Source organism: Crocuta crocuta, unplaced genomic scaffold, assembly GCF_008692635.1.
Source record: "Crocuta crocuta isolate KB4526 unplaced genomic scaffold, BGI_CrCroc_1.0 scaffold72, whole genome shotgun sequence".
NCBI lineage: Eukaryota > Metazoa > Chordata > Mammalia > Carnivora > Hyaenidae > Crocuta > Crocuta crocuta.
Window position 1 is genome coordinate 4,615,655 of NW_027529427.1, and position 27,992 is coordinate 4,643,646.

Consider the following 27,992-nt stretch of genomic DNA (forward strand, 5'->3'; position numbering starts at 1 on the left):
ATCTCTCTTGCTCTCAAAAATAAATAAAACATTAAAAAATACATGGAGAAAAAAACCCAACCAGACTCATTAGCAATCACACAAAAGCTCATGAAAATAGCGACATTATACTCTTCACACATCAAAGTTACAGGATTTCGTTAGACGGTATCACATGCTAACAGAAATGTGGAAAATAGGAACTTTCAAGTACTGCCAGTAAGACTGGAAACCAGGACAGCCATTTTGAAAACCCACTGGACTCCTGTCAAATTGGAGACGCACCATTTTTTATGAAACACTACAAAGAGAGATGCAGAAGGTTGTTTCTAGAAGGACATACTGATGACACCCAAATGTCCACTCACAGGAGACAAAATGAGCATGTGCCACATTTATTTAATAGAATACAGTGATAATAAGTGGATCCATACATACATAGAAACCCATGATATAAGTGAAAATACAGAATACAGACTGGTGATATTTATGTACATGTTAAAAACAAACTCTGCAGCAATACCACCTCCCTACAATCATAGGTAAAAACATAAAGGATGGATGCAGATACAGTCGCACTGTGGTGCTGGCCTCTGCAAGGTGCAAGGGGGCACAGCCCTGAGGGACCTGGTTAAAGAAGCTCACTTACATCTCAGTGTGTTGCTTCTTTAAAAAAAAAAAGAAAAGAAAAACGGAAGAAGGGGGCAGTTATTATTTCTGGATGGTGAGAATGTGGACATTTATTATTGTTCGTCCACTTCAAGTTTTCCCTTGTGGAGTGCTCCCCCTAGTGCTCATCCACAGGCTCTCTGCAGGGAAGGCGCAGGGATGGGCGTGCTGAGAACACTAACACCAAACTTGATGAGCGACTTAAATGCTGCCCAAAGTAAATTTTGACCATATGTGATTTTAGCCTTAACTGGCAAACTTTAGTATTAATACTCTCATACGTTGAGACTCACAGCATTCGTCAGCATGGTAAGTTAAAAGCAAACTACCTGTAAAAGACTTTAATTTAGGGAAGGACTTTTGAGGGGCCAATCTTATGTACAAAATTCCGTTAACCAAAAATCCCTCTTCTCCAAGTGCCATCTGGTGGAAAAAAGAGGCAACTGTACCTTCCACAAAAACAATTATCAGAGCAAGAGCAACATTGTTTCCAAGGAAGAGTCTTTTCCTTCTGAGGTTACTGTGTACTACACTAGTAACCATGCACTCTTTTTAGAGCCTTCCTCAAACTACATTCTTCAGCCTATATAAGTTGGATGAGAAAGAGCTGTTCTTTTATCTTCTTTTGCTCAGAGATTCCTTCTTTAATGTGTCTTAGTCAATATGATGCTTTAAATTCTTCCTCATCAGACCAATCTGCAATCATAATCTGTATTCATCCACATTTCAAACCCTCCAAGAGTTAAAAATTCCAACAGTTGATTTCTAGATTAAAAATTTTAGTGTCATTTTGCTTTATATAAACTGAGGATGGTTAAGAACTTTTTAATTTAGAGACTTTTAAAATACAGTGTGTTCTCACTATAAATATGCAGTGAGAATTATAAATAGTTCCTTCTTTCAAGCACTGAACGAGATAGTAGAAAACATACAGTATCTTACCAAGAGCCAATAAAACAGGCTAGATTTTTCAGATATTAAAAAAAATCAACATAAAATGGGAAAAAAAAAACAACCCATAGTCACAAGGTCATTAATACCTCAATTTGCAATACTGAATTCCTTGATCCATTTACAATCCAGAGATGTAACTGAACAGGGTGGTAAAATCACTTTGGAAAATGCCAACTGTACACAAGACAAAATAAGTCAGTCCTAAATGGTTTCCATTAGTGTTCTCTGTGGCCATGATTCCAGTCAAGCTTTATAACCTGCTGTAATAGCTTTTTAACTGTTTCCAAATCAGCACTAGCAGAGGATGGAAATAAAGCCAAAGGCACTCCCTCGGAGGTTCAAAACTGCTAGATTTTGATGTAGATTTAAATTTAGCAAGTTTCAGTCATTCCATTTAGATGATCCTGTAGGTACATGCAAACACACTGAACTGCTGGCTTCATTTCTTGTCCCTTCTCAAAGTTTATGATAAAGAGACTAATCCCTGTGTTGGGACTGACTGACATAAATTCAGATTTGTTCAGAGTTGTGGGTAAGGAACACTTAAGGTCAGTCAGAAAATAATTAAACAGGCTTTTCATGTAAGCGCCATGACTCACAACTAAGACGCTGGCGACTAATCCTGGAGCTCTGATGTCTGAATTAGATTCAGAGGGACAGGTTTTTCCTAAGGGAAATATCTCTGCCAGAGAAGTTTCCAGACAGCTGCTTGGAGCTCCTTGGGAAAACTGTTCATTTTCACCTGCTTCTTGCAGAATCAGTTGACAAAGAATATCAAAAAAGTCTTTTCCACGCATTTTCACCTACAAGAAAAGAAATACAAGTTAAATAAAGCACCACTAATGATAGTCTTAAAATATATACCTAAAACATAACTGATTGGATTTTCTAATATATCAATATAAGTGCAACATAAGCAGAGGAAATTCTGTTTCTATTCATTCAATCAGTAGACAATGCCCAGGTATTTCTGGAACTATGGAAGCACATCGAGGGACAAAAATGAATGAGATACCATTTCTACTTCTTTCCTTCAGAGCACTTACGGTCTAGTTGAGGAAATTTACAAGTAACAAGAAGCCCATGTAACACTGTTAAATAGGAAAAGACATCGACGTGACAAGGACAGAAGATCTTGCCGTTACTAAACAGAAACTCTTTATGAGAAAATTATGAAAATAAAAAATGGGAATTTTAAAAGCAGAACACTTTAAGGAAATTCAAGCACAGTGATGATGTCACTTACAGAGCTAAAGTCGCAGGAGAGGCTTGAAGACTTTGAGACTTGACTTATTTTGCCTCAAGTGTCTTGCCTGCTGCTCTCCTTGAACAGCACTGCACTCACCTACCCTGTTGCCTGCTGGTGCCACCGCTTCATATTCAAAGAGTTTTCTTCAAGTATCATCTTAACACACATCCTTTTAAATCCATTACTGGCAATATCTGCCAACTTAACAGTAAATAAAAAGATAGCTTAAAAAGGAAAAACAAACACACCATGTAGAATTGGTTTACGAACCAAACAACTTTCAAACTGCTTCAATGAGATTTAGGGACCTCTCACTGATAAACCAAACTCGGTGTTAGGGACTCTGACGTGGCAAGTTCATCCACAGCCACGTGGCAGCATGCCCCAGGGCTACGTACCTGGTCTAAGGTCTCTCCTCCGGGTGGCGTGAACACAGGGCATTCTTCCCCAGCTGCTTTGGCCATTGCCCTTAGCTCACTTAGTGCCCTGCCTTCTGCAACCCCGTATTTCTGCAATGATCCAATAGACAAAAGTGCCTCAAATCAATTTGCAATACAACAATTAAATACACGCTTATGACAAACTCGGAACAATCATTCTGGCAAGAAGCTTGGCTTCCTTCCACTTACTTTATTCTATCCTTTAAACCAATAATGAGAATATACTTAGTAGAGGGCTGCGAACCCTAGGAAACACAGCAGACACCTTGAATTAGACACTGTGTCCAGATGCGTTATATGGAACAACACACTCAAGCAGACAGTGTGGGTTTATTGGACAAACGGAGATCTGCACAGATCCCAGGGCCAGAGATGAACATGTGCGGCGACCAAGTCGGCCACCTCACGATAACACACACTGAGATGGGCATTTTCACCACCATATTTATGAATGAAAGAGCAGAATTTCAGAGAGGTTAAGCAACTAGCCTATATTCCCACATCTAATAATCAGCAAAGTTGAAACTCAAACCCAGATCTGTGTGATTTCAAAGCTCATTAACTTTTTAGATTCGTAAAGAATGAACCACAGCAAAGGACACAGAAGTCACAAAAAGACATACAAATGGCCAAGAAACTCCTCAGGAATCTATAATGTGGAAATTAAAACGGTACCTTTCAGAAGCTACTAAATTGGAAACCCAAAGAGACTACCCATAGCTACTGTTTATGTGAGAAAAATTCTCCTACATCATTCATCGAAGTACAAACTGGCACAACTTTTCTGGAAGGAAATTCTGCAATATGTATAATAGGCTTTTTAAAAAGTACACCCTTGTGGGTTCGAGCCCTGCATCAGGCTCTGTGCTGACAGCTCAGAGCCTGGAGTCTGCTTCAGATTCTGTGTCTCCCTCTCTCTCTGACTGTCCCCTGCTCGCTCGCTCGCTCTCTCTCTCTCTCAGAAGTAAATACAACATTAAAAAAAAAATTTTTTTTTAAAGTACATTCTCAACAATTTCATTTCTAGGAAATGTATTAGGCATGTATATAAAGAATCAACCACAAAAAGATGCTTATTTTAATATTATTCACAGGAGTGTAAAATCTAGTCACAACCTAGGCATCCACCAGTAGTAATAGCTATACAATATCCCCTTATTGGAATAATATAGTCACTAATTAGGTGATCATATTCATGTGCATTTTGGGGAACTGATAACATAGGGAGAAAATCTGGTTAAAAAACAACACATAGAGAAGGGGTACATTTAGAAAAATACACACACAATCAGATAGACAAACAGACAGACTAACATGAAAAAAGCCAAGAGCACACATACCAAAATATTCACCATACTTGTGCATGGCAGAAATTTTAACCATATTTTTGCCCAAACTATTCCTAATTTTAATTGGCTGCAATGATAACTGATTTACATACAGAATAGAGATAAATCATTATTTATGGTTTATACTGATGATGCCCCCAAATCCTACCACTACCATCAGACAGAAATCCAACAATTAATTAAATGTTATTTTTTTATAGGAGCACTTGCACATTTGTCAGGTGCTCTTCCAATTCTTAAGTTCAAATTCTTTAAGTTCATGTCTTCCTTTTTCTTTTTTTTTTTTTTTTACAAATAGTTTATTGTCGAGTTGGTTTCCATGTAACACCCAGTGCTCATCCGCACAAGCGCCCTCCTCCGTGCCCATGCTCCCCCTCCAACCCCACATCCATCAGTCCTCAGTTTGTTTCTCAGCATTCAAGAGTNTTCTTTAAGTTTATTTATTTTGAGAGAGAGAAGCAGCAGCAGCCGCCGCCGCAGTGGAGGGGCAGAGAGAGGGGAAGAGAATCCCAAGCAGGCTCCGGGCTGGCAGTGCAGTTGGACACTTAACTGACTAAGCTACCCAGGTGCCCAATTCTTATATTCTTAATTATAACTGGAACAACCTCTGTTATAAAGGAGACTGTTAAAAATCATTAGCTCTAGGACCATGGACTTGACCTCTGTGTGCCTTGGCTTCTGCAACTGTAAAAATGAGATTTTAAATCTTCACAACATCAGGGTATTGTGAAGATTAACAAACCTGCAGTGCAGAGAGCCTTGCCAGTGTGTGGTGGGCACTGTGCAAATGCTCACTAATACTATTAAGCCTGGGCAGTAAGCACAGGAAAGAAGGAAGCAGATGGAGGCAACAGATCATATCCTAAGATATGCTGACAGCCAAGCTGGAGCTTGGACGGCCTCCGAGTGTAAAAGAGAAACGGTGAACTGTATTATACAGGAGCATAGCAACCAAGTTTTCCAGAGATTACTCTGGCTGCAGTGTGGAGAGTAGGTCAGAAAGCAAGAGCAAGGCAGAAGGCAGGAGAATCACTGTTCTAGGTGATCCAGGTGACAGGGGACACTGGATGCAGCAGAATGGCAGCAGTGGGTTTGCAGAGGGACGAAGGGCTCAGGAACTATTACACAGTGGCCAAAGTGACAAGATGATGGGAGGATATGCACGTGGGAAGCAAGGAAGTCAAGAATGTGTAGTATGAGGGGCGCCTAGGTGGCTGAGTTGGTTAAGCGTCCAACTTCGGCTCAGGTCACGATCTCACAGTTCATGGGTTCGAGCCCTATGCTGGGCTCTGTGCTGACAGTTCAGAGCCTGGAGCCTGCTTCCGATTCTGTGTCTCCCTCTCTCTGCCCCTTCCCCATTCATGCTCTGTCTCAAAAATAAGTAAAAATTAAAACATTAAAAAAAAGAATGCATAGTTTGAACGACTGGGTAAATAAAGCAGCAGCCACGTGGAGAAAAGATGGTGCACTCCACTGAGCTGAAAGTAGATGTGGGGCACACACACAGACATAAAAAGTAGGGAGCTTGATATAGGAGCTCAGGCAAGAGATCTAGGCTAAAAATATATATTTGGAAATCAACTGAAATCACAGGAGAGGATGCAGTGACTGAGGGAGAGAACACACAGTGAGAAGAAGAGCCTGGCCACTGAGAAGGTCTCCCTACTGTGCAAGGGCAGGCCTCGTCCAGCGTTCCACTGAACTCGTAAGGCTTGTGTTAACACTGGAGCACTGATTCTCAGGCATAGAGTGAGTCTTTCCAAGCAGCACCTCTGTAGGAACTCTGGTATATATTTTGGACAAGAAAAGAGAATGCACGCAAGTTATGAAAAGCAATTCTCAAAGATGCCCTAGCCACTGACACTTTTATCTGGGCACAGAAGAAATCACAGGGTTGCCAGGCACATTACACAGTCCACAGTGAAGAGCAAAATTACTGCTCTGGGAGGATAATCTCAGATCTGAAATTGAGGCAGGGCCTTAGCTGAGTCACCATTTCAGCAAGATTCATTTCCAGTATATAAAATGGAAATAGGGGCACCTGGGGGTTAAGCGTCCAACTTGGCTCAGGTCATGATCTCACGGTTCATGGGTTCGAGCCCCACGTCAGACTCTGTGCTGGCAGCTCAGAGCCTGGAGCCTGCTTTGGATTCTGTGCCTCCCTCTCTCTCTGACCCTCCCCTGCTCACGCTCTCTCTCTCCCTCTCTCTCTCTCAGAAATAAATAAAACATTTAAAAATATGTAATTAAATAAATAAAATGGAAATAAAGTCTATTCAAGCCTTAAATTGGGAAGTAGGATGGGGAGGCTGAGAAGAGAACTTTACACCTTTACCTCATGCTCTTCTGTACTAGTTCTTATGAGACCTTCGGAATGCCTACCTCACACGAATTTCATAATTAAATATGATACTATCAGTGAGGGTACTTAACAGCCACTGTCATGTAGCAGGTTCTTAACATGTTAGCCGATTCCACATCTCTACCAGGGATGCGTCTGATAGACTGAGCTGGTTTACTGATGACTTATGATGAAGAACAATATGTAAGTAAGTTACTTACTCTTTCTCGAAGCCTTGAATCATACTTTACTGTCAGATCTTTGCAAACTTTGCTCTTCTCCAAAATCCCATGCACAGTCTGAAAATGGAAAGACAATGGTTTCTCACAAAAAGAGTCATTCTAGCCAAAATGTCAAAATACATCGTAGTACATAAAAAAAGAACTAGAAATTATTTTCCTTTGTGAAAGCTGCCTCTCTTCACACTGATCTGGGTATTTTCTTCTGAGCCATCGTCTAGTTTGCAGGTTAGCAAATTGGAGCCCAAATCCAGACCACAGCTTGTTGTTATAAATGAAGATTTATTAGAACAGCTATTTATGTATTGTTTGTGGCTGCTTTCACCATAAAACAGCAGAGTTGAACAGTTGTGACAGAGGCCATGGAGCTCATAAAACTTAAAAAACATTTACTATCTGGCCCTTTACAGAAAAGGTTCTGGTTCATTAATTCTCCATTCAGGTATGCCCACACTGCTGTGAAATCCAACTACTGAGTCTTAATTTCAGTTATATTTTCAGTTCTAGAATTTGCACTTGGTTCTTGTGCATAATTTCCAGTTCTCTGTTGTAATTCCATATGTCATTTTTTAATCTGTGCTTTCAACAGTTATTTTAAAGTCTGTGTCTGGTAACCAGTTATCAAATAACTCCCGTGGCTTATTTCTGTTGTCTTTTGCTTGGGCTCATTTTTGTTCATATTTCCTTCTCTCCTGACGTGCCTGGTTATTTTTGATCAACAAGAAACACTGTATTTGCAAAATGAGAAATAATTTAGTCCACAACCTGACTTGTTTATAATCCCCTCCCCACAAATTAAACATTATTATGGTTCTATATTGTCATCATTTGTTTATATTTACCCTTAATTTTACCAGTGTCATTGCTCACCAATCTTTTCTGAAACCCAGACCTCCCTGCTGGAATTATTTTCTTTCTTAAATTAACCTTTGAAAGTTCCTTTCCCCTACACCCTAGAAAATATTTTGCTGGGTATAAAACTCTAGGCTAGTCTTCATTATCTCTTCAGTGCATTGAAAAAAGTTATTACTGTTACCGACAAATTTGTTGATAGTCTAATACTGGTCATTAGTGGATGACGTTTGTCCTTCATTTTGGGAGTTTTGCAATTTTGTTATTGTTAAGTGTAGATATAGGCTTCTTTTTATTTATCCCCACTGGGATCTGTCATACTTTCTGGATCTGATAATGTGTTATCTTTCAAAAGTTCTGTAAAATTATCAACTGTGACTTCTTTGACTCCTTTCCCATTGTAACATCTCCTTCTGAAAGACACCAGACCTCATCTCATGTTCTTCATTTCTTTTAAACTCTCAAATGTTTCGGGGTGCCCGGGTGGCTCAGTCGGTTAAGCGTCAGACTTCGGCTCAGGTCATGATCTCGCGGTTCGTGGGTTCAAGTCCCGCATCGGGCTCTGTGCTGACAGCTAGCTCACAGCCTGGAGCCTGCTTCAGATTCTGTGTCTCCCTCTCTCTCTGACCCTCCTCTGCTCACGCTGTCTCTCTCTCTCAGAAATAAACATTAAAAAAAAAAAAATTAAACTCTCAAATGTTTCATCTGTTTATCACATTGTGCTACATTTCAGTTACTATTTTACATTTACCTATGAGCTAATCATCATTTCTACTATGTGTAATCTGTAATTTAGTACATCCACTGAAGTTTTCATTTTTGGTTTATCAACTTGTTCTGTATTTTTAAATCAATTTCATTGAGGTATAATTCACACAAAAAAATAACTATTTCTAAGTGTACAATTCATTGAGTTTTGAAAAATTTATAGGACTATCTACATACCACCAAAATCAAGATATGGAAGAATTCTATCACTCTGAACGATTCCTTTGTGTCCTTTTTAGTTAGTCCTCAATCCTGGCCCAACAACAACAGATCTGCTCTATATAATGAAGATTAACTTTGTCCTTTCTAGAGTCTCATATAAATGGAACCATACAATATGTACTCTTTGTGTCTGGCTTCTTTTGTTCAGCATGTTTTTGAGATTCCTGTACACTGCTGCTGAGTTGTATTCCACAGCATGAATGAATCACAGTTCATTTATCCGTTCACCTACTGACAAACATGGGTGATTCTGCCCTTTGCCAATTATGAACAAAGCTGTTAAACAGCTGTGTACAAGTCTTTGTGTAAACATATGTTATTTCTCTGGATCAATTCTTAGGACCGAGATTGCTGGATCATATGATTAGTGTATGTCAAACTTTCACTGTTTTCCAAAGTAGTTGTTCCATTTTACATTCTCACTAACAATGTAGGAGTCCTAGCTGTTCCACATTCCTGTGCATTTTCAAATGTTCGTGTAATAGAATCTCACTGTGGTTTTAATCTGCATTTCTGTCAAGATCAATTACACTAAACATCTTTTCATATGTTTATTGACCTTCCATATTCTCTTCTTTTGTGAACTGTCTGGTCAAATTCAAATTTTTTCCCCCATTTTAAACTGTTTTCTATTACTAAGCTGAAAAAAATTTATATATATGACTATATACATATTTATCTAGATAGATGTGTCAGATACACATATATATTATATATAAAATATAATCTGTATCTTATTTATGCCTTGCACTAAGACACCTTTATAAAGATTTTCTCCTATGTTTTCTTATTAAAGATATATAGATTTAGCTTTTAGACTTGTGCTGAGATCAACCAGAAGTTAATTTTTGTGTGTTATATGAGGTAAAGGTCAAAGTTCATGTTTTTCCATATGGACAGCCCATTGTTTCAGCAGCTTCTAGTGAAAAGAATACCTTTCAAGTGCTGCATTAGCTTGGCACCTTGGTCAAAATCCAAATGACAAAAAAGGATTCTGACTTCCAGGGAAGAGGATGGAGTAGGGCCCCAAGTTCACCTCCTCCCAGGAGAACTATGGGAGGACACTCACATCAGTATCAATAACCCAGAAAATGGCCCCAAGACTGGCCGAACAAATTCCACAAGTACAGGTAGATAAGAGGCCAAGAGGAAGAGGGTAGGAAGGGCAAAGACACAAAGGGGAGTTAAACACACCTGCAGGCCATCCGCAGGAGCAGGGAGCAGAAGACCAGGAAAAGGAAGAGAAATACACACCACGAAGCCCATGTGAGGAAGACAAATCCCCATTACATTTGGCTTTGAAAACCAGAGGGGTTGAATTTTTCAAGTTCTAAGAATCAGCAGGATTTAAAACCAGGAATTTTAAAAATCAGTGGGCATGGCTCTGGCAGAGCCTGGAGGGCCAGAGAAGTGGAGTCCAAGCTCTTAAAAGAGTCAGCACAACAAACAGCCGAAGGAGACACAGCATAAAAGCAGCACTTTGAAAACTGCCTGGGGCACACAGGAGGGCAAGTTATTTGCGAATCTCAGAACAAGTCCAGAGGGGCAGCAGTCACAGGGACACTCCTCCAGGAAGAAAGAAGCTGGCTTGCAAGATTTCCTTCCCCTGCCCCATAGAGTACACACATGGCTAGCCGTGGGAACCAGTAAGAACCAGCGTGGCAGACATTCACTACCACACTTGCTAACACTGCCACCTACCCTCCAGCACCTTGCGAATCCACCCCATCCAACACACTCCTGGCCTGAGCTCATCCAGGGCAGTGCCACAAGCCTGGCAGTGTGCAAGTAGCTCCTACAGTGACCACCACCACTTCAAGGTGACTCCAGCTCTGGGGAGGGGGAAAGATGATACCACCACCACCACCACCACCACCACCACCACACACACACACNCACCACCACCACCACACACACACACACACACACACACACACACACACACACACGTGTCAGACTGTGGCCCTAGTAGTGGGCTGGAGGCAGACAACTAGTCTGACCTCAGGTCCTGCCCACAAAAAAAAGCTTCTCAGGAGACAACACGGGGAAAGTGCCCTGCAGTCTGGTGCTACCACACCTCTGGCAAATGCCTGGTCTGACTCAACTCAGGCCCAACGCAGCCCCAGACTGGCCCACTGGCAACAAAGGGACGAAACCCTGCCCACAACAGACAGAGAACCTCTGCAGGTGACTGGACTGAAAACCAAAGTGGCTCAGCCTTAACAGGCAGGTGCACACAGCACACATGAGACACGCCTGCAGCACCAGGTTCTAATAAATAGCGGGCGCTGCACTGCAGGGCACTACAGGACCTCTTCTTCACAAAGCCACTTCCTTCAAGAACAGGACACATAGCTGCTTTCCTAACACATAGAAACAGACACAAGTTACACACAAATGAGGAGTCAGAGAAATATGTCCCAAATAAAAGAAAAGGACATAAACACAGCAAGAGATCGAAACAAAATGGAGACAGTAGTATGCCTGGTAGAGAATTTAAAGTGATGCTCATAAAGATACTCACTGAATTTGAGAAAAGAGTGGAGGACATCAGTGGGACCCTTAACACAGAGATAAAAAGGAACCAATCCAAGATGAAGAATACAATAAATAAAATTTAAAATACACTAGATGGAATAATTAGTAGGCAACAGGAAGCAGAAGAATGAATCAGTGACCTGAAGACAGAGTAATGGAAAACAATCAAGCTAAGTAGGTGGGAGATTTTATATACATACACACACACACATATATATATATATGCAAAATGAGAACAGATTTAGAGAAATCAAGTGTCATAACATTCATACTACATGGATCCCGAACATATGAAAAAAAAAGAGGGCAGAAAATTTATTTGAAGACATAACAGCTGAAAACTTCCTGAATCTGGGGAAGGAAACAGAAATCCAGATCCAGGAGGCAGAGATGCCCCAACAAAATCAACACAAGAGGTCCATTTCAAGAAACACAGTAATTAAAATGGCAAAAAGTAGTGAAAGAGAAATTTAAAAGCAGCAAAAGAAAGCAGTTACATACAAGGGAAATCCCATAAGGCTATCAGTTGATTTTTCAGCACAAAGTATGCAGGCCAGAAGGAAGTGACATGATATATTCAAAGTGCTGAAAGGATAAAATCTACAACTGAAAACACTATCCAGCAAGGCTATCATTCTAATAGAAGGAGAGATAGAGTTTCCCAAACAAAAGTTAAAGGAATTCATGACCACTATACCAGCCCTACAAGAAATGGTGAAGGCAACTCAGAATGGAAAGGAAAGACCTTAAGTGAGGGTAAGAAAAGTGGGAAGTACAGCAGCAGTAAAAACAAGCATATCTATAAAAATCAGTCAAGCAACTCACAAATAAAAGGATGTAAAGCATGAACCATATACCTAAAACATGGGGAAGAGAAGAGTAAAGAATGGGTGGGTTCAATCTAAGTGACCATAAACATATTATGGACTGCTACATGCAGAAGATGTTATATACCAACCTAATGGTAACCACAAATCAAAAACCAGTAATAGATATGCAAAAAATAAAGAGAAAAGAATCCAAGTAAATCACTACAGAAAGCCCAAGAAGAAAGGAACAAAGAACTACAAAAACAAACATAGAATAAGTAACAAAATAGCAAATAAACACAATATTTCAATAATTACTTAAAGGACTAAATGCTCCAATCAAAAGAAACAGGATGACAGAAAGTATAAAAAACCAGACCCATCTATAAGCCACCTCAGAAAGACTCCTTTCAGACCTAAAGCACATGCACATTGAAAGAGAGGCAACAGGGAAACATTTATCATGCAAATAGATGTGAAAAGAAAGCTAGGGTTGCAATACTTATATTGGACAAAACAGACTTTGAAACAAAACTGTAACAAGGGACAAAGAAGGACACTACATAATAATAAAGGGGAAAATCCAACAAGAAAACACAACTAATGTAAATATTTATGCACCCCACATAGGAGTAACCAAATACATAAAGTAGCTAATAACAACATAAAGAAAGTAGTCGATAGTAATACAATAATAGCAGGGTACTTCAACACCCCACTTACATCAATGGACAGATCATCTGAAAAAAAAAAATTAACAAAGAAACAGTGGCTTTGAATGACACACTGGACCAGACAGCTTTACCAAATACAGTCACGAAATTTCATCCCAAAACAGTAGAATACACATCCTTTTCAAATGCACATGGAACATTTTCCAGAGCAGATCACATATTAGGTCACTAAACAAGTCTCAAGAAATTCAAAACGATCAAAGTCCTACCAACCATCTTTTCTGACCACAATGCTATGAAGCTAGAAATCAACCACAAGAAAAAATCTGGGAAGAGCACAAATACATGAAGGTTGGATTACATGCTATTAAATAATGAGTGAGTCAACAAAGAAATCAAAGAGGAAACTAAAAAATACATGGAAACAAATTAAACTGAAAACACAACGGTCCAAAATCTTTGGGATGCAGCAAAAGCCATTCTAAGAGGGAAGTTTATAGCAATACAGACCTACCTCAAGCAAGAAAAATCTCAAATAAACCACTAACCTTATGCCTAAAGGAGATAGAAAAAGAAAAACCAAAACTTAAAACCAGCAGAAGGAAGGAAATTATAATAAAGGGTAGAAATAAATAAAATAGAAACTAAAAAAAAGAACAGATCAATGAAATCAAGAGCTGATTCTTTGAAAAATCAACAAAACTGATAAACCTTTAGCCAAACTCATTTTTAAAAAATAATAATAGAGGGCTTAATAAGACCAATTGACCAAAATACCAAACCAATGAGAAAAACCAAAACCAAACAAACAAAAACAACCTGACCAGGTAAGTGTTTGTCTGTTTTAGACCCCTAAATTGAGACTCTTTTTTTAGTCTTCTTTTTTCCTTAATTTTGGAATGTTCTGTTTCTATAACTTCAAGGTCACTGCTCTTCTTCTATAGTGTCTAACCTGCTGATAAACCTCTCCTGTGAAATTTTCATTTCAAAATATTGTTTTTGATCTCTAAAAGATGAATTTCGTTCTTTTCATATCATCTATTTATTTCCTCATTATGTTACTCAAGCACAAATCAGCTTCACTATTTTTTTAAATATTTATTTATTTTGAGAGAGACAGAGAGAGCGTGAGCAGCGGAGGGACAGAGAGAGAATTTCAAGCAGGCTCCACACTCAGCATGGAGCCTGATGTGGGGCTCAATCCCCTAAGTAGGAGATCATGACCTGAGACAAAATCAAGAGTTGGATGCTTAACCAACAGAGCCTCCCAGGCACTCCATTAATTAATTCATTTTTTTTCCCCCAAGTAAGCTCTATGCCCAAATTGGGCTTCAACTCACAATACAGAAATCAAGAGTTGCATGCTCTACTGACAGAGCCAGCCAGACACCCCAGCTTCACTATTAATGTGTGATCTTTCTGAAGTGTCCACTGTATGCCTGATATATTTAACAAAGTCTCTCCACTTTAGGTGGGAGGAACGCAAATGATTCCTAACCTGTGTGAACTCCTGAAATTGTCTGGCTTCTGGCAACCTGGGGATTGTTCTCTCCCCAGCAATTATGTTTTACACCTGGCCTCATGCAGTCCCACCCATGCATGTGCAGGCTGTAATCTACCAAGGATTTAAGGGACTCCCTACAAGTACTTCTAGAGTTCTTTCTCTGTGCAGCTCCCTCTTCCAGCACTCTGCCCCACGATCTTTATTTAACCTCCCCACATTCCAAGCTTTGTCTCCTCAACTCACAGAGACCACTGGCTCTATCTGGCTTCTCCTACCAGCTTCAGGAAATCGCTTCAGGTGGAACACAAGGGCAATCCAAGGGCTGACGTCACTTGTTTGGCTTGATTTGGGGATCACGGGCCCACATTATCTGAAGTGCAAGGTCTATAAGGTTGTTTCACAAATTTTGTCCTGTTTCTCTAGTTGCTTTTGCAGGGAGACTATATCCCAACCTTGTTTTTCCCTTAAGGTTGACACAAAGTCCCCTTCCATTCTTTATACATTTATTTGCTTCCTTTTTAATTCCTTGAGGTCATTTTTATAGTAATCTGTTCCCTAAAGATATTTCAAACATGTCATTTATTTCTTTACAGTAACATAGTTCTTTTTTTTCTTCATCTAGATTCCACTATTTGATATCTTTGTGAGTTAAATTCTGCTACCTGGTGTTCCTGCTGGCTCTCTCTCATAAACTTTGTCTTTTTAAAGATACTTTGTTAGGTATTTTCCCCAAGCTACTCTAATTTAAAAATCACCAAGGGGTGCCTGGGTAGCTCAGTCGGTTAAGCGTCCGACTTCAGCTCAGGTCATGATCTCAACAGTTCATGGGTTTGAACCCTGAGTCAGGCTCTGTGCTGACAGCTCAGAGCCTAGAGCCTACTTTGGATTTTATGCCTCCCTCTCTCTCCTTTCCCTCCCCCACTCACACTCTGTCTCTCTCTCAAAAATAAATAAAAACATTTTAAAAAATTAAAAATAAAAATACAATTACCAAGTCAAAATAAAGTATAAAAGTAAAATGAAAAGAAAGAAGTTCCATTGGTGGGGGAAGGAGAGAATTGGGGATGGTATCTCCGTGTGATTTAATTTCTTACAGATTCTGGCAGTGGTTTTCAAGGTCATGGCTGTTGATCCTCTTGATTCATCAGTCTAAACCTTGACTGTTAACTTACCTGCCTTGTCCTTGTGAGGTCACTGGAGAAAACATGAGTAAATTTCACATTATTAAGAAATACGCCAGCAGCAGCTGCTTGTTTAAATCCAGTTTCTGAAAGAGGCTCATCTACTCCTTGTCCTATAGTAGTAAGAGAAGGAACAATAACATTCAAATATATATGCATAAAGGATGCAAATAAAATCACATGTAGGAGAATATAATTTGTCTACACTTTATTTAAAAGATTTCCTTGAAATCTTGAAGGGGCAAGCGGGTGGCTCAGTCAGTTAGGCCTCTCACTTTGTGAAATTGAGCCCTGCGCTGGGATTCTCTCTCCCTTTCTCCCTGCCCCTCCCCTGCTTGCACTTGTGCTCTCCCACTCAAAATACATAAACATTAAAAAATATATATTTCCTTGGTTATTTTTCTACACAACTTTTCAGAAAACTGGAAACAAATTTAAGCTATAATCCTATAAAAGACTCAGGTATTCAAATGTTTCCCAAAAAGAATGTCTGCCTAATGGGAATCAGATGATGGGCATTCAGTTATCCCCAGCTCCCACCTCTCTCGTGCTTGCCCATCCCTTTGTGGGCAGCATTTTATTAATGCTGGCTCTGATCTTATGTCCTCCACCCAGGTGCTTCATTTGAATGATAGGATCATCATCTAAAAAGTTTCCCTTCTTTTTCTCCATTGCCTAAAATACCCAATACTGCATTACTGCTTCTCTTCCCCTTCCTTCTTTTTCCTTTAAAAAAAAGGTTGGAACTTCCAATTCCAGGAGAAAGCCTGATTAAACACTCTGAAGGGTCGTCCCATAACAAAAGAACTGAATACGTATGTAAGCACGTGCTTACAAGATATCTCCAAGAGGAGATGCAAAGCAACCAAAATACCCTGAGCTGAAAGCTAAATATTAATATTAGAAAACAGAGATGGCTTGATGCTCAGCACAAGCAAGGGGGCGGTTGGGGGAGGAGACTGCTGCATGGAACAGCAAGGTAGGAGAACTAAAACTCCACATTCCTGGAAGCCAGAGATCCTATAAGGAAGCTCATATAGTTTCAGGTCTGCAGTAAAATCAAATGCAAATTCTCTTAAAAGCAAATCTGACTCAATAAAGGCTAAGATGTTTTCTACTAATTTAGAGTAAATAATAATTTGGTCAATGGGGTGCCTGGGTGGCTCAGCCGGTTAAGCATCCGACTTTGGCTCAGGTCATGATCTCACAGTCCATGAGTTCAAGTCTCACACTGGGCTCTGTCCTGACAGCTCAGAGCCTGGAACCTGCTTCGGATTCTGTGTCACCTCTCTCTCTCTGCCCCTCCCCTGCTCATGCTCATTCTCTTTCTCTCTCTCTCTCAAAAATAAATAAATGTTTTAAAAAATTTTAATAATTTGGTCAATGACTTAATATACAAGAAAACAATCCTCCATGAAAGTCACCAGAAACAAATAATAGATTCAGAATTATTAATAGTTTAGACATTGAAACAGCAAATACAGACTATAAACTGTGAATAACACATAAAGAATCACAAAAATAAGAAAGTAACAAGAAGCCATCAAAAACAACCAAACAGCTTTCTAAAAGAACCAGACAGATCTTTCAATAATGAAAATCAGAACTGCTGAGGAGGGAAATAATCTTTCAGTAGATGAAGGGAGATTTAGTAACAGAAAGGCTTCATGAACTCAAAGACAAGACCGAGGTTTTTAGCCCAGATGCAGCATAGATAAAGGAGATGAAACACATCTCAGATATATTAGAGACATGAAGGAGAGAATGATATTCCTTAACATACATACATCTGACTGGAATTCCAGAAAGAAGAAAATGGAGGAGAGGAAATATGAAAAGATAATGACTGAGAATTTTCTAGAAATGAGGGAAGATATAAGTCTACAGATACAGAAAACACCAAACAGGAAAATTAAAAGAAAAAAAAAAACAACCTCCTGGATATATTATAAGAAACTGCAGAACACCAAAATCAAATAAAAGATTTTAAAAGCAGTTACAAAGAAAGATTGCCTACCATGGAGCACGATTTGGCTGAGAGAAGAGTTAACAGGGGCAATGGAAGCCAAAAAAAAAAAAAAAATACAACCCAAACACACACAATAATATTTTCCAAGTGCTAAAAGTACTGTCAGTCTGTCAGTCTAAATTGTCTAGGCTAAAAAAGGTCAAATAAAATTAAAATAGAATTGTCTGGAATAGAAACAATTAAAACTATCTTTACCACCAACCAATCTGCACCACGGGACCTTTCAAAGAAGATACTTCACGAATGAAGGTCTGGATGCAAAAGAAATTATAAGGGGAGAAACCCGTAAGTATATATGTAAATCTAAACAAATATTGTCTAAATAACAAATTAAATAATAATGCCTAGGTCACGTGGTTAAAAAAGGATAGGACTAAGATACTAAGCAATAATCATGTAAGTCCTTTATATTTTGGGAGGAAAAGTAATATTGATATTATACTTAATTAGGTATGAATGGTAAAAATTTAAAGGTAACCACTGGAAGAATAGGCAGGGGTGGAGGGTGGGGAAGGAGAAAGGAGGAGGAAAATCAACCGTGTAGGGTCTATGAAGTAACACGTAAGACATCACAGAATGGTTGAAAGGAAAGCAATGGAAAAACATATACCAGGCAATTCCCAACCCCAATACAGCTGGAGAAGCTATATTACACTCAGAAATGTAGGACTTTATGACCAAACGATTGTGAGGATTACTATAATCAATGATCTAACTCACTGGAAGATAGAACAATTTTTAAACTTGTATGTACCTACTAAAACAGTCTGTAACTATAAAGGACCAGAACACCTAAAGCATAAATTGATAGAATTTCTGGTATTAAAGGATAAATTGGCCATTACAGTGAGATATTCCACATCTCACCCATAAATTGACATCGGGGTCATGCAGGCAAATCCGTAAATTGACAATGTTATTAGCAAAGCATAGAAGATCTGAACAAGAGAGAGGCTGATTATTCGACACCTAACTCCAAACCCAACAATTAGAAAACAGATTTTGGTCAAGCATACAATGGTAGACTTATAAACACTGACCATGTTAATTGATTTCAAAGAGGTATCATCAAATCAACCATCTTGTCAGAAAGAATACAAAATGTAATTGGAAGTCAACCAAAAAATGAACAGAAACAAAAACCTCAGCCATTTGGAAATGTAAAAGATAGTTCTAAATAATTCATGAGCCACCGAAGACAATTTAAGACACCTGATGCTGATACTTACAAAATTACTATGTTATCAAAACTGTAGGTATGCAACAAAAGTGGTACTTGGGAATATATAAGCTTTGAATGCTGTAACTTAAATAAGCATCCAACTGACAAAGTTGGGGAAAGAACACAAAACAAATGTGGAAAACAGGTGTGACCACAAACTTTTATTCCTGCTTCATTGTCAGCATCTGATGAAATGAGACAAGTACTAAAGAACCAGGTGTTAAGTCCAAAGGCTAATTTGGGTGGGGCAAGTGTCACCAGAAAAAAAAGGCTCATTTAATTATCAGATGAGCTTTCAGAAGCGGGAGTCAGGCACACTGGGTATGAAAATCAGTTTCTGCAAACTCCAGATGTCCCTAACCAAAAAAAATAAAATGAAATGCTTTTCTAATCACCGCACAGAAATAGCATGTCTGGCTGAGAGTTCATCCAAGATATACTTTGAAAGCTAGACTTGCTGGATCATAGGGAGATTAAGATGAACCCAAATTAGCAGAACAAGGGAGGAAGAATCTGTTCAGAATAAAGCAACAATCCCATGTGAGAACAGAAATTCGCTTTTTTAAACCTCTTCTTTGTTACTACTAAAAATAATATAACCACCTTAGCAGAAAAATACCATTAACACTAGCCAGCAAACTTCATGTTTCCAAATATGAAATCATTTTAAATCACAGCAGTTACATTTTAAGACCACTAGACCCAATATAACTCTCTAATCAGCTGACTAGCTGATTTGAAGCTTTGAAGCTACCCATAAACAACTTGGAATCCTGTTCTCTACGTCCAGTTCCCATAAGAGACTTATTCCTCATGGTTACCATCTGCTCTGATCTTATTTCTGTGACTATGACGCTTTAATTCTTTAATACTGCTCACAATAGAGATGCCCCCAGTCCCCCCTCCCCCACCTACTCTGATTTGCTTATATAACACATTTAACACAGCTAAAATAAAGTATACTAACCTTGAATTATTTTCTCCTTGTTAAATCTTGTTTCTCCACTAAAATAGAGTGGGAGGGAAAAACTTTTATTACAAAATTCGAAATGAGAAAAAAAATCATTAATGAAAGGTAATAATATTCACAAAGGGAGCATATGAACCTTGCAGCATACTTTATAATCTAACCTGTAAACATAAAATTTGTTCTAAATTGATACTACTCTCATGTACTTTGTTGATTTGGGCTAAGAATTTCATATTGCCCCATATTAAAATGTATAAATCATGACTCAACCATAAGTAAATTGTTAAGTAGAATAATCTTAAAATATATATAATTTTATTAAAGAATCTTGTTAAAATAAATATGTTGACTAAAACTCCTTTCACAAGCAGCAGGAGGAAACTATGAGAGTTGATTTGTTGCTGGACTGAATGAGCACGTGCAAGGGAACGTGAATGTGGTGGAAAACAAGTGTGCAACCTTTCAGATACCCTAGCTTCTCCTGGTTTGTAGATCTACAGCTTTTCTTTTTTGTCATGCTGACAACTATTCTTGGAGACCACACTGAAAAGGTTGGGGTACTATGCTTTTAACAATTAAAAAGTCAAACCAAACCAATTTCAAAGCAACCATAAGAGTGAAGGACTAGAAACTTTGTCATAAAATAACCATCAACTGAGGGGGAAAAAGGGTGGGGGGGTGCTATCTGGACAAGACCAGACAACAGGAAAAGCAATCAAATACATGAAAAGCTATCAAGAACGGAGTTGAACGTTCTTTGAGGTATTTTTATGTGCTAAGTACAGTGATGGGCACTGGAAAACAGAGATGCAAAGGACCAGTGGCTGCCCAGAGAAAAAGGAGTTGGCTTTGGGGTGGACACTGGACACAGAATTGGAAATATTGGGTAAAAATAGTGAACAGGTTTCTTCGGATTAACTTGTTTCCTCATTTGGTATCAAATGTCTACAACCCATATTTATATATTTCTATGTCAACAAGAGATGAAAATTCTTTGAAGTAAATGTCAGTGCCATATAGCAGCCTAGGAACAAAACTGCTTTGGCTATATACTTAGGAACTCGGTTAAGCCTGAGTGCCCCTGTTCTCTGTCTGTAAAATGGGGATGATAATAGCCCCCATTTCACAGGACTCTTGGGGTAATTGAGTGAATATAGGTAAGATGTTTAAACACTGCTCAACTTCTAATAAGCACTCAATAGTTCTGTTTATAGGTCATTTTTGGACAAAGCTATACAGAAATCAAAGATTCAACTTAACGCATTTAAAATCTTGTAAGATTTATGAAATAAACAATGTAAACAAATAACATACCATAAATTAACACACTGGTGACCCCACCCAAGTTAACAGATCACCATTACCGGCCTCCTAGACTCAGTCTCTTTCCAATCACAATGTCTTTCCATCCCCAGTTGATCCACTACCTGGACATTTAGATGCTCATTTGCTTTGCCTTTCTTCATAGCTTTCCCACCCAAGTATAGCATAGGATTAGCTTGCCTGTTGTTGAACTTTATAATGAGTTGCTTCTTGCTGTATGCAGTCCTGTGCTGCTTCCATTCCTCAACATTGGGAGATTCATCAGTGTTGTGGAGGGTGGCACACTCCTTACATCCTCATTACTGGGTAATGCTCTCAAGAATTTCCTACAGTGTATTTATATGTTCTATTGTTGTTATTTACATTGTTTCCAGTTCAGAGCTAAGCTGCTGTGAATATGTTTGTACAGAGCACATCATATTCTCTAGGACAGCAGCTCGCAAAGTGTGGCCTCTGAACCAGCATCACTGACCACTGCCTGGGGCCTTTTGGAAATGCAAATTCTCAGGTCCCACCTCAGACTCCTGAATCAGAAGCTCAGAGGTTGTGGCCCACTTATTGTTTTAATAAGCCCACCAGGTGATTCTGATCCACATTCATGTTTGAGAACCACTCAAAGACTGGCACACGACTCTTTTAGCAGAGCTGTATTGGAATGCAGTCACACCCATTTGTTTATATGTTGTTTATGGCGACTTTCACACTATAATAATGGAACTGAGCGGTCCAGAGTGCATGGCTTGTAAAGCCTAAACTACTTCCTACCCCTTAATTAAAAGTTTGCTAAGCCATACCTAGTGATCCAGGCCTAGCACTAGAATTGCTGAGCCACAGAGTATGCAAACATTTAGCTTTATTAAATAATACTGAAATGGTCACAGCAATTTACATCCCTCAGCAGTGTTCCACATCCTCTCCAACATTTAGTAATGTCAGAGTTTCCCGTATGTGCCAATCTGGCACCAGAATAGTTCATCTCAGTTTTACTTGAATTTGTGTTTCCCTGATTACTGTGAAGGCTCATCACCCCTGCTTTGTTTTAAATAAAGCACTAGTTTAAAAAAAAAAAAAAGGCAAAACAAAAGCCTTCACATGAGATTGACTTACACAGATCCAGAAAGGAACTCCATCAGACCCTAGTCAGAATCACAAACCCTTGTCCCTTGTCTACAGAACTAGTTGTCTGCCAACCTTTTGTCTGCCAACCTTTGCCTAGAACAGTGGTTCTCAGACTTGAAAGTGCATCTGAATCCCCTGGAGAGATCATTAAAACAGAGACTCTGGACCTGACCAGTATGTTCTCACTCTTGAAGACTCAATAGAGACAGCCAGCTCTGTGAGGAAGTATCCCTCCCAGACACCATTCCCCACCTACTTAGCCCATTTAAACACCCCCAGGCCATACTCCCATTTTACCCAGCTCCACTACCGTAAGTTACCACCTGTATGCTAATTCACCTTTTTAGTTGTTGGTCTAACCTGGCTCCAGCTCCTTAAAGGCACAACCAGAGGTTGCTTTGCCCTAACCAACTCATAGCCCGGAGAAAACCCAGGGAAATAACAGAACCTCAGTGTCTGTACTCTGCTGATGGAAGATCATCTGGAACTATCAATCAAAATAATAAATCTGTTTGCCCTCGGATATAGCAACCATAATACTGGGTATACTTGCATTCAACCTTATTTAAAACAATATCTGCCACAATATTTTTTTCTAATAGCAAAGGCTGGAAAATAACCTAAATACCCATTAACAGAGAGCTGGTTACATTAACAAATAAAAGGTGGTGTATCTACATATTGAAATACTATGCAATTGTGTCCCCTAAAGAGAGAATGATTTATGTAAAGGTATGGAAAGAGCACCAAAATATATTAAGGAGCAAAAAGCAAAGTGCAGGATAATCTAAAAAGAGTCCTCTCTTTTTAGAAAGGTGGGAAATAAACAAACAATTGGCCCTGAACGTGCATGTCCTCACTCACACACAAACACTGGAAAGATATATAAGAAACTAATAAATGTGATCACCTGAGGGATGAGAGAACAGGTAAGACTCGGGAGAACTGTTCTGACTTCTAAATATGTGGATGTAACTTTAAAAAAAATGTACGACAAATATATGAAGATTTTCAAAATTATTTACCACTGATTTGCCATTATTATCATTGTTGTAGTTAATATTAATAAACTGTCTTTTACTCCAAAATTCATTTAGAATCATATGAAATGGATGTGAGTGTATTAATCTCTATCATTCAGACAGATAAAGTATCCAGGGTGATGACAGAGAAGCTGCCATTTTTTAAAAAAATTTTATTTGAGAGAGAGAGAGAGAGAAAGAGAGAGAACACAAGCAGGGGAGGGGCAGAGAGAGGGAAAGAGAGCATGAGCAGGGGAGAGGCAGAGAGAGAGAATCTGAAGCAGACAGAGCAGGAACTTAGAAAGGATTTTTCCCCCAAAACTTTCATAAATATTTAGTTTTACAGCTTTTATCAGCTTTATCAAGAGGTCTGTATAAATCCTTAAGGCAACTGTTTAAAGTCTGTTTTGGGAGTGGGAAAGAAAAGTAGGTGGCTAAAATAGTTTTACTATTAATCTATTTCCTGTAACCAAAGTTTGGGCTGTGATAGCAGCAGAGAAGGTAGAAGGAGCTGAAAGGTCAGGGGAATATATTTTAAAAGAGTCAGAAATAACACTACTCATTTTCAAAATCTGCAGTGTGATCCATTTCCAACACAGAACACCAGACTCTGCAAGAATCCAAATGCTTATGCCAAGAAGCTAAGTCTTATGACCAGCCATTTATAGGCTCTACAAATACGCATCATTCATTTTATAGGTTATTACACCATTCTTCACTTTAAAAGATAGTTTATGTTGTTCTGGTTTACATTCTACGGCATTTCCTTAGAAGTCATTTAGAAAGCTTAATTTCCCAATCATAATCTTTTAAAGAATTCAAATTCAATAGACGAATACGGTTTGCCACAAGACCAAGACAAATCAGGGGAAATTAGTAAAGATTTGGGGCATGTTTTCAAAGTAGATACGCTTTGGGCGCCTGGGTGGCTCAGCCAGTTAAGCGACCGACTTCAGGTCAGGTCATGGGTTCAGGCCCCGCGTCAGGCTCTGTGCTGACAGCTAGCTCAGAGCCTGGAGCCTGTCTTCAGATTCTGTGTCTCCCACTTTCTCTGCCCCTCCCCCACTCACACTCTGTGTGTGTCTCTCTCTCAAAACTAAACATTAAAAAAATTTTTTTAATCAAAATACATGTTTTAGTGTACATGGAAATGCGCCTCACCTGATATTTAATCATGAATACAGTTTTATCCTAATTCCGCTCTACCAATTAATTCGTTTGAAAATATAGACGATTTCGAGGGCTAGTAACATGAAAATTTTCACTAGATGGTCTGGGGGGAAAAATGTAACATATCCAACTCATCTTTATGTTTTTGTTTCTATAGTTAGTCCTAGTTGCAAATGCTCTCCCAATTGATCAATCCTATTCTCAGAAGACCTAATACTTCTTTTGCTTGCTTTATTTATGACCGGAACAATTACTGGCATTCAACAAAAAGTAACTGTCAATAGGTGTAGCGTAAGAAAAGCAAATCAGTTTTGCTACCATTAACTTGACTAATTTATCATCTTTAAGTCATTAAAAGCAAATTAAATGAAGTTTGTAAAATTTTTAGATTTTAAGAGCTAGTTAAAAATAGAAGCGAAACAGGATGGTTTTGCAGGCAACTAACTGCAAACAGACACAAATAATATTTCAAGGGAAGGGGTGCCTTCAGCGGGTTGTATAGGTGATGGAAGTCCCAATCTACATATATTGCGGTTTTCAACAATGCTATGCTAGATCAGAAGTTATAGTTTAATGATATTAAAAGACTTGAAGCTTGAAATCTTGGGTATTCTATTCCAAAATGATACTTGTGAGCACAAGCGTGATGGAGACAAACACACACAGGTAGTAACAGCACAAGCTTCATAAAGGATTTGGTTGAACTTACAGAAACTACACCTTAAAAGCTTTCTTGCATTATCTGAAACACACTGGTCACTAAAATTATCCATCTCTTTAAAAACACCCTTGCATATTTAACTATGGTGATTATTAACCAAGTCTGCAATCGTTTCTTTTTCTGAAAGTGTCATTAATTCTTAGCTTGGAGAACTCAGAAGGGGAAAGAGGGATAATCCAGGCAGGAGAGCAGCTAACCATAACCCTGTCAATTATTTCAACACTGTAACTCCACTTTCCCACGAATTAAACAACAAGGCAAACTATTCCCAACACTCTACACAATTATATTGGCAGAAATAAAAAGTAGCCACTAAAATGGCTGGTAATATTCAAGCTATCTACAAACACTAGGTTTTAACTCCATAAAATAGGAGGCAGAGAGTACAGTGATTGAGAGGATGGGCTGGGCTGTAGAGTCAAGCTTCTTTGGTTCAATCCCACCACCCCAACCAGCCACGTGACTTCGAGCAAGTTACAGGTCCTCTGCATCTGTTTTCTCACCTGCAATTTGAGAAACAGTCCTCACCTCACTGGATTGTTGTCAGAACTTAATTACAACAGTGCCTGGCACATAATAATGTATAAAGACTCATTTTTAAATTGATTCCTCAAAGGATTTCTATAAGGAATCAGTTTTTTAAATTGAGCCCTTTTTTAAGAAGCACGAAGGAAACAAGGGGCGCCTGGGTGGCTCAGTTGGAAGCATCTGACTTTGGCTCAGGTCATGATCTCACGATGCTTAAGTTTGAGCCCCCTTCCCCGCCCCCCATGGGCTCTGTGCTGACAGCTCAGAGCCTGGAGCCTGCTTCAGATTCTATGTCTCCCTCCCTCTCTGCCCCTCCCCTGCCCACACTCTCTCTCTCTCTCAAAAATAAACGTTAAAAAATTTTTTCTTAATTAAAAAAAAAAAAGCAGGGAGGGGACAAAATCCAAATTCATATAACTACTGTCCATAAGAATCTAAACAGAGATCACCTTACTATCAAGGGATGGTTCAATCCTGACTTCCTGCAACTTGAGAACTTCAATTATATGTCAGACAGTGCTGCTCAGTCAACAAAGCATCCAGAAAGTGCTCAAACACTGGAAAAACCAGGGCTCTACTTCCTGCTCTGCTACCAATGAGCTACATATGACCTTAAGTAGGTCATTAAATGGTCATAAAGCATTCTATAAAATGGAGGGGTGGGGGGAGAAGAGACAGAGAGGAACCTGTTTTCTAGTTTAGTCATCAAAATCCTGTGAGTCCTACAGAGATCATTCTGATGATTCCCAAGATTATCCTCCCAGGAAGAACAGGATAAAAAAAAAAAAGATACCAGTTAAAGTCCACTTGACAAGGTTAAGTCCTATTAGTGTTCCTTGTGAACTCTGGAAGTCAAAAACGGTATCTTATTTACCTGTATAACCAGGCCACAGGTACCTAACACCTATTCAAAATGCGGGTCTGATAAAACTATACTTACATCCTGAGGACCAGCTACATTTTTATTACAGATGCTCTTACGGAATCGGAAGTTATTTAATTCTTGAGACACATCTCTTCCCCTCCGTTGCGCTATACACTGCCTCAGACCAGTGAGGCAGGTGGTATCACGACCCTCATTTTATGTGCTAGCAAACTGAGGTCGTCAAGATTACGTCTGTTAACGCAAGCCCGAGTTACAAGGTTCCTCCCAACCAGAGCCCGGATTCTAACCTAGGTCTATCCTGCCTGAAAAATCTGTGCTCTGAACCGCCCTGAACTGTACTTCCTTCCTTTAACAGCCGGCAACTAAGCGTTAAGGAAAACGGTGAGAGACACGAAGACATAGCAGCCCGGTGACAAAAATATTTGTTGGGGGTGATGCGGCCGGCAGAGACGAGGGCCTCTGCCCGCTTCCACCACCAGCAGTGTGGGAATTAACTAACTCTCAGGTCTATGCCTGCGGCTGCCCCGGCAAGCGAGGGAGGTGGGGAGCGACAGCATAGACGGAGAGAGCGAGCAGAGGAAGGCGGCTGGCGCACAAATACGGGCCTGGGACGAGCTCTCCCGCAAATTCTTTAGAATCGTAGGAGGAGCACCCAGCAGCGCACGAGGAAGTCCGAAGCCAAGGCTGGCTTTCTTCGGCTTTAACTCCGCCAAGTGGCTGCGAACCTCGGCCGTTTACTCTTCCAGACCTCAGTGTGCTCATCTGTAACGCGGGTCTCCACATATTCACCACCCGCCTTCCAGGCTCAAGGGCGCCAGGGGAAGAGAGGTCCAACCCCACGAGGGTCGAGCAAGCAGGGGAAAGGAGGGGTGACAGGTACACGGACTCTTCACCCACTCCTCAACAATTGCCGAGAAGGCGACAGGGGCACCCTGCGACAGCAATACTCACTGCCGGACAACGGTCAACGCGAAGCGCGTCATCTTCCTAGCGCCCGGAGGGAGGGAAGTGGTGGCCCCGGCCCGGCTCGCGTTCCCAGCACCCTCCGGCGCGAGGCTTCTCCGCACTGCGGGACACCTCGCCCACACCACTTCCGCCAAGCCCGGCCGGCCGGCCGGCTCCACCGCCATAGGCCGAGGCAGCCTTTTACGTCATTCCTGGAAGGCCAATCAGGGCGGCGAGAGACCGACAGGGTGGCGGAGACTGGTGAGCAACGAGGCCCCGCCCAGGGCCG

General features: G+C 39.8%; 1 protein-coding gene across 1 annotated transcript; it reads right to left on the reverse strand.

Annotated features, from left to right (window-relative positions):
- Positions 1-358: 358 nt before the first annotated feature.
- Positions 359-27,835, reverse strand: TIGAR (TP53 induced glycolysis regulatory phosphatase). Its single transcript, XM_077759170.1, has 6 exons — positions 27,710-27,835; positions 19,987-20,024; positions 15,760-15,881; positions 7,203-7,280; positions 3,250-3,360; positions 359-2,405 (listed from the first exon to the last, which is right to left on the reverse strand). The coding sequence occupies exons 1-6, from the start codon at positions 27,739-27,741 to the stop codon at positions 1,974-1,976; spliced, it is 813 nt and encodes a 270-aa protein (XP_077615296.1). The 5' UTR covers positions 27,742-27,835; the 3' UTR covers positions 359-1,973.
- Between the last annotated feature and the right edge of the window lie 157 nt (positions 27,836-27,992).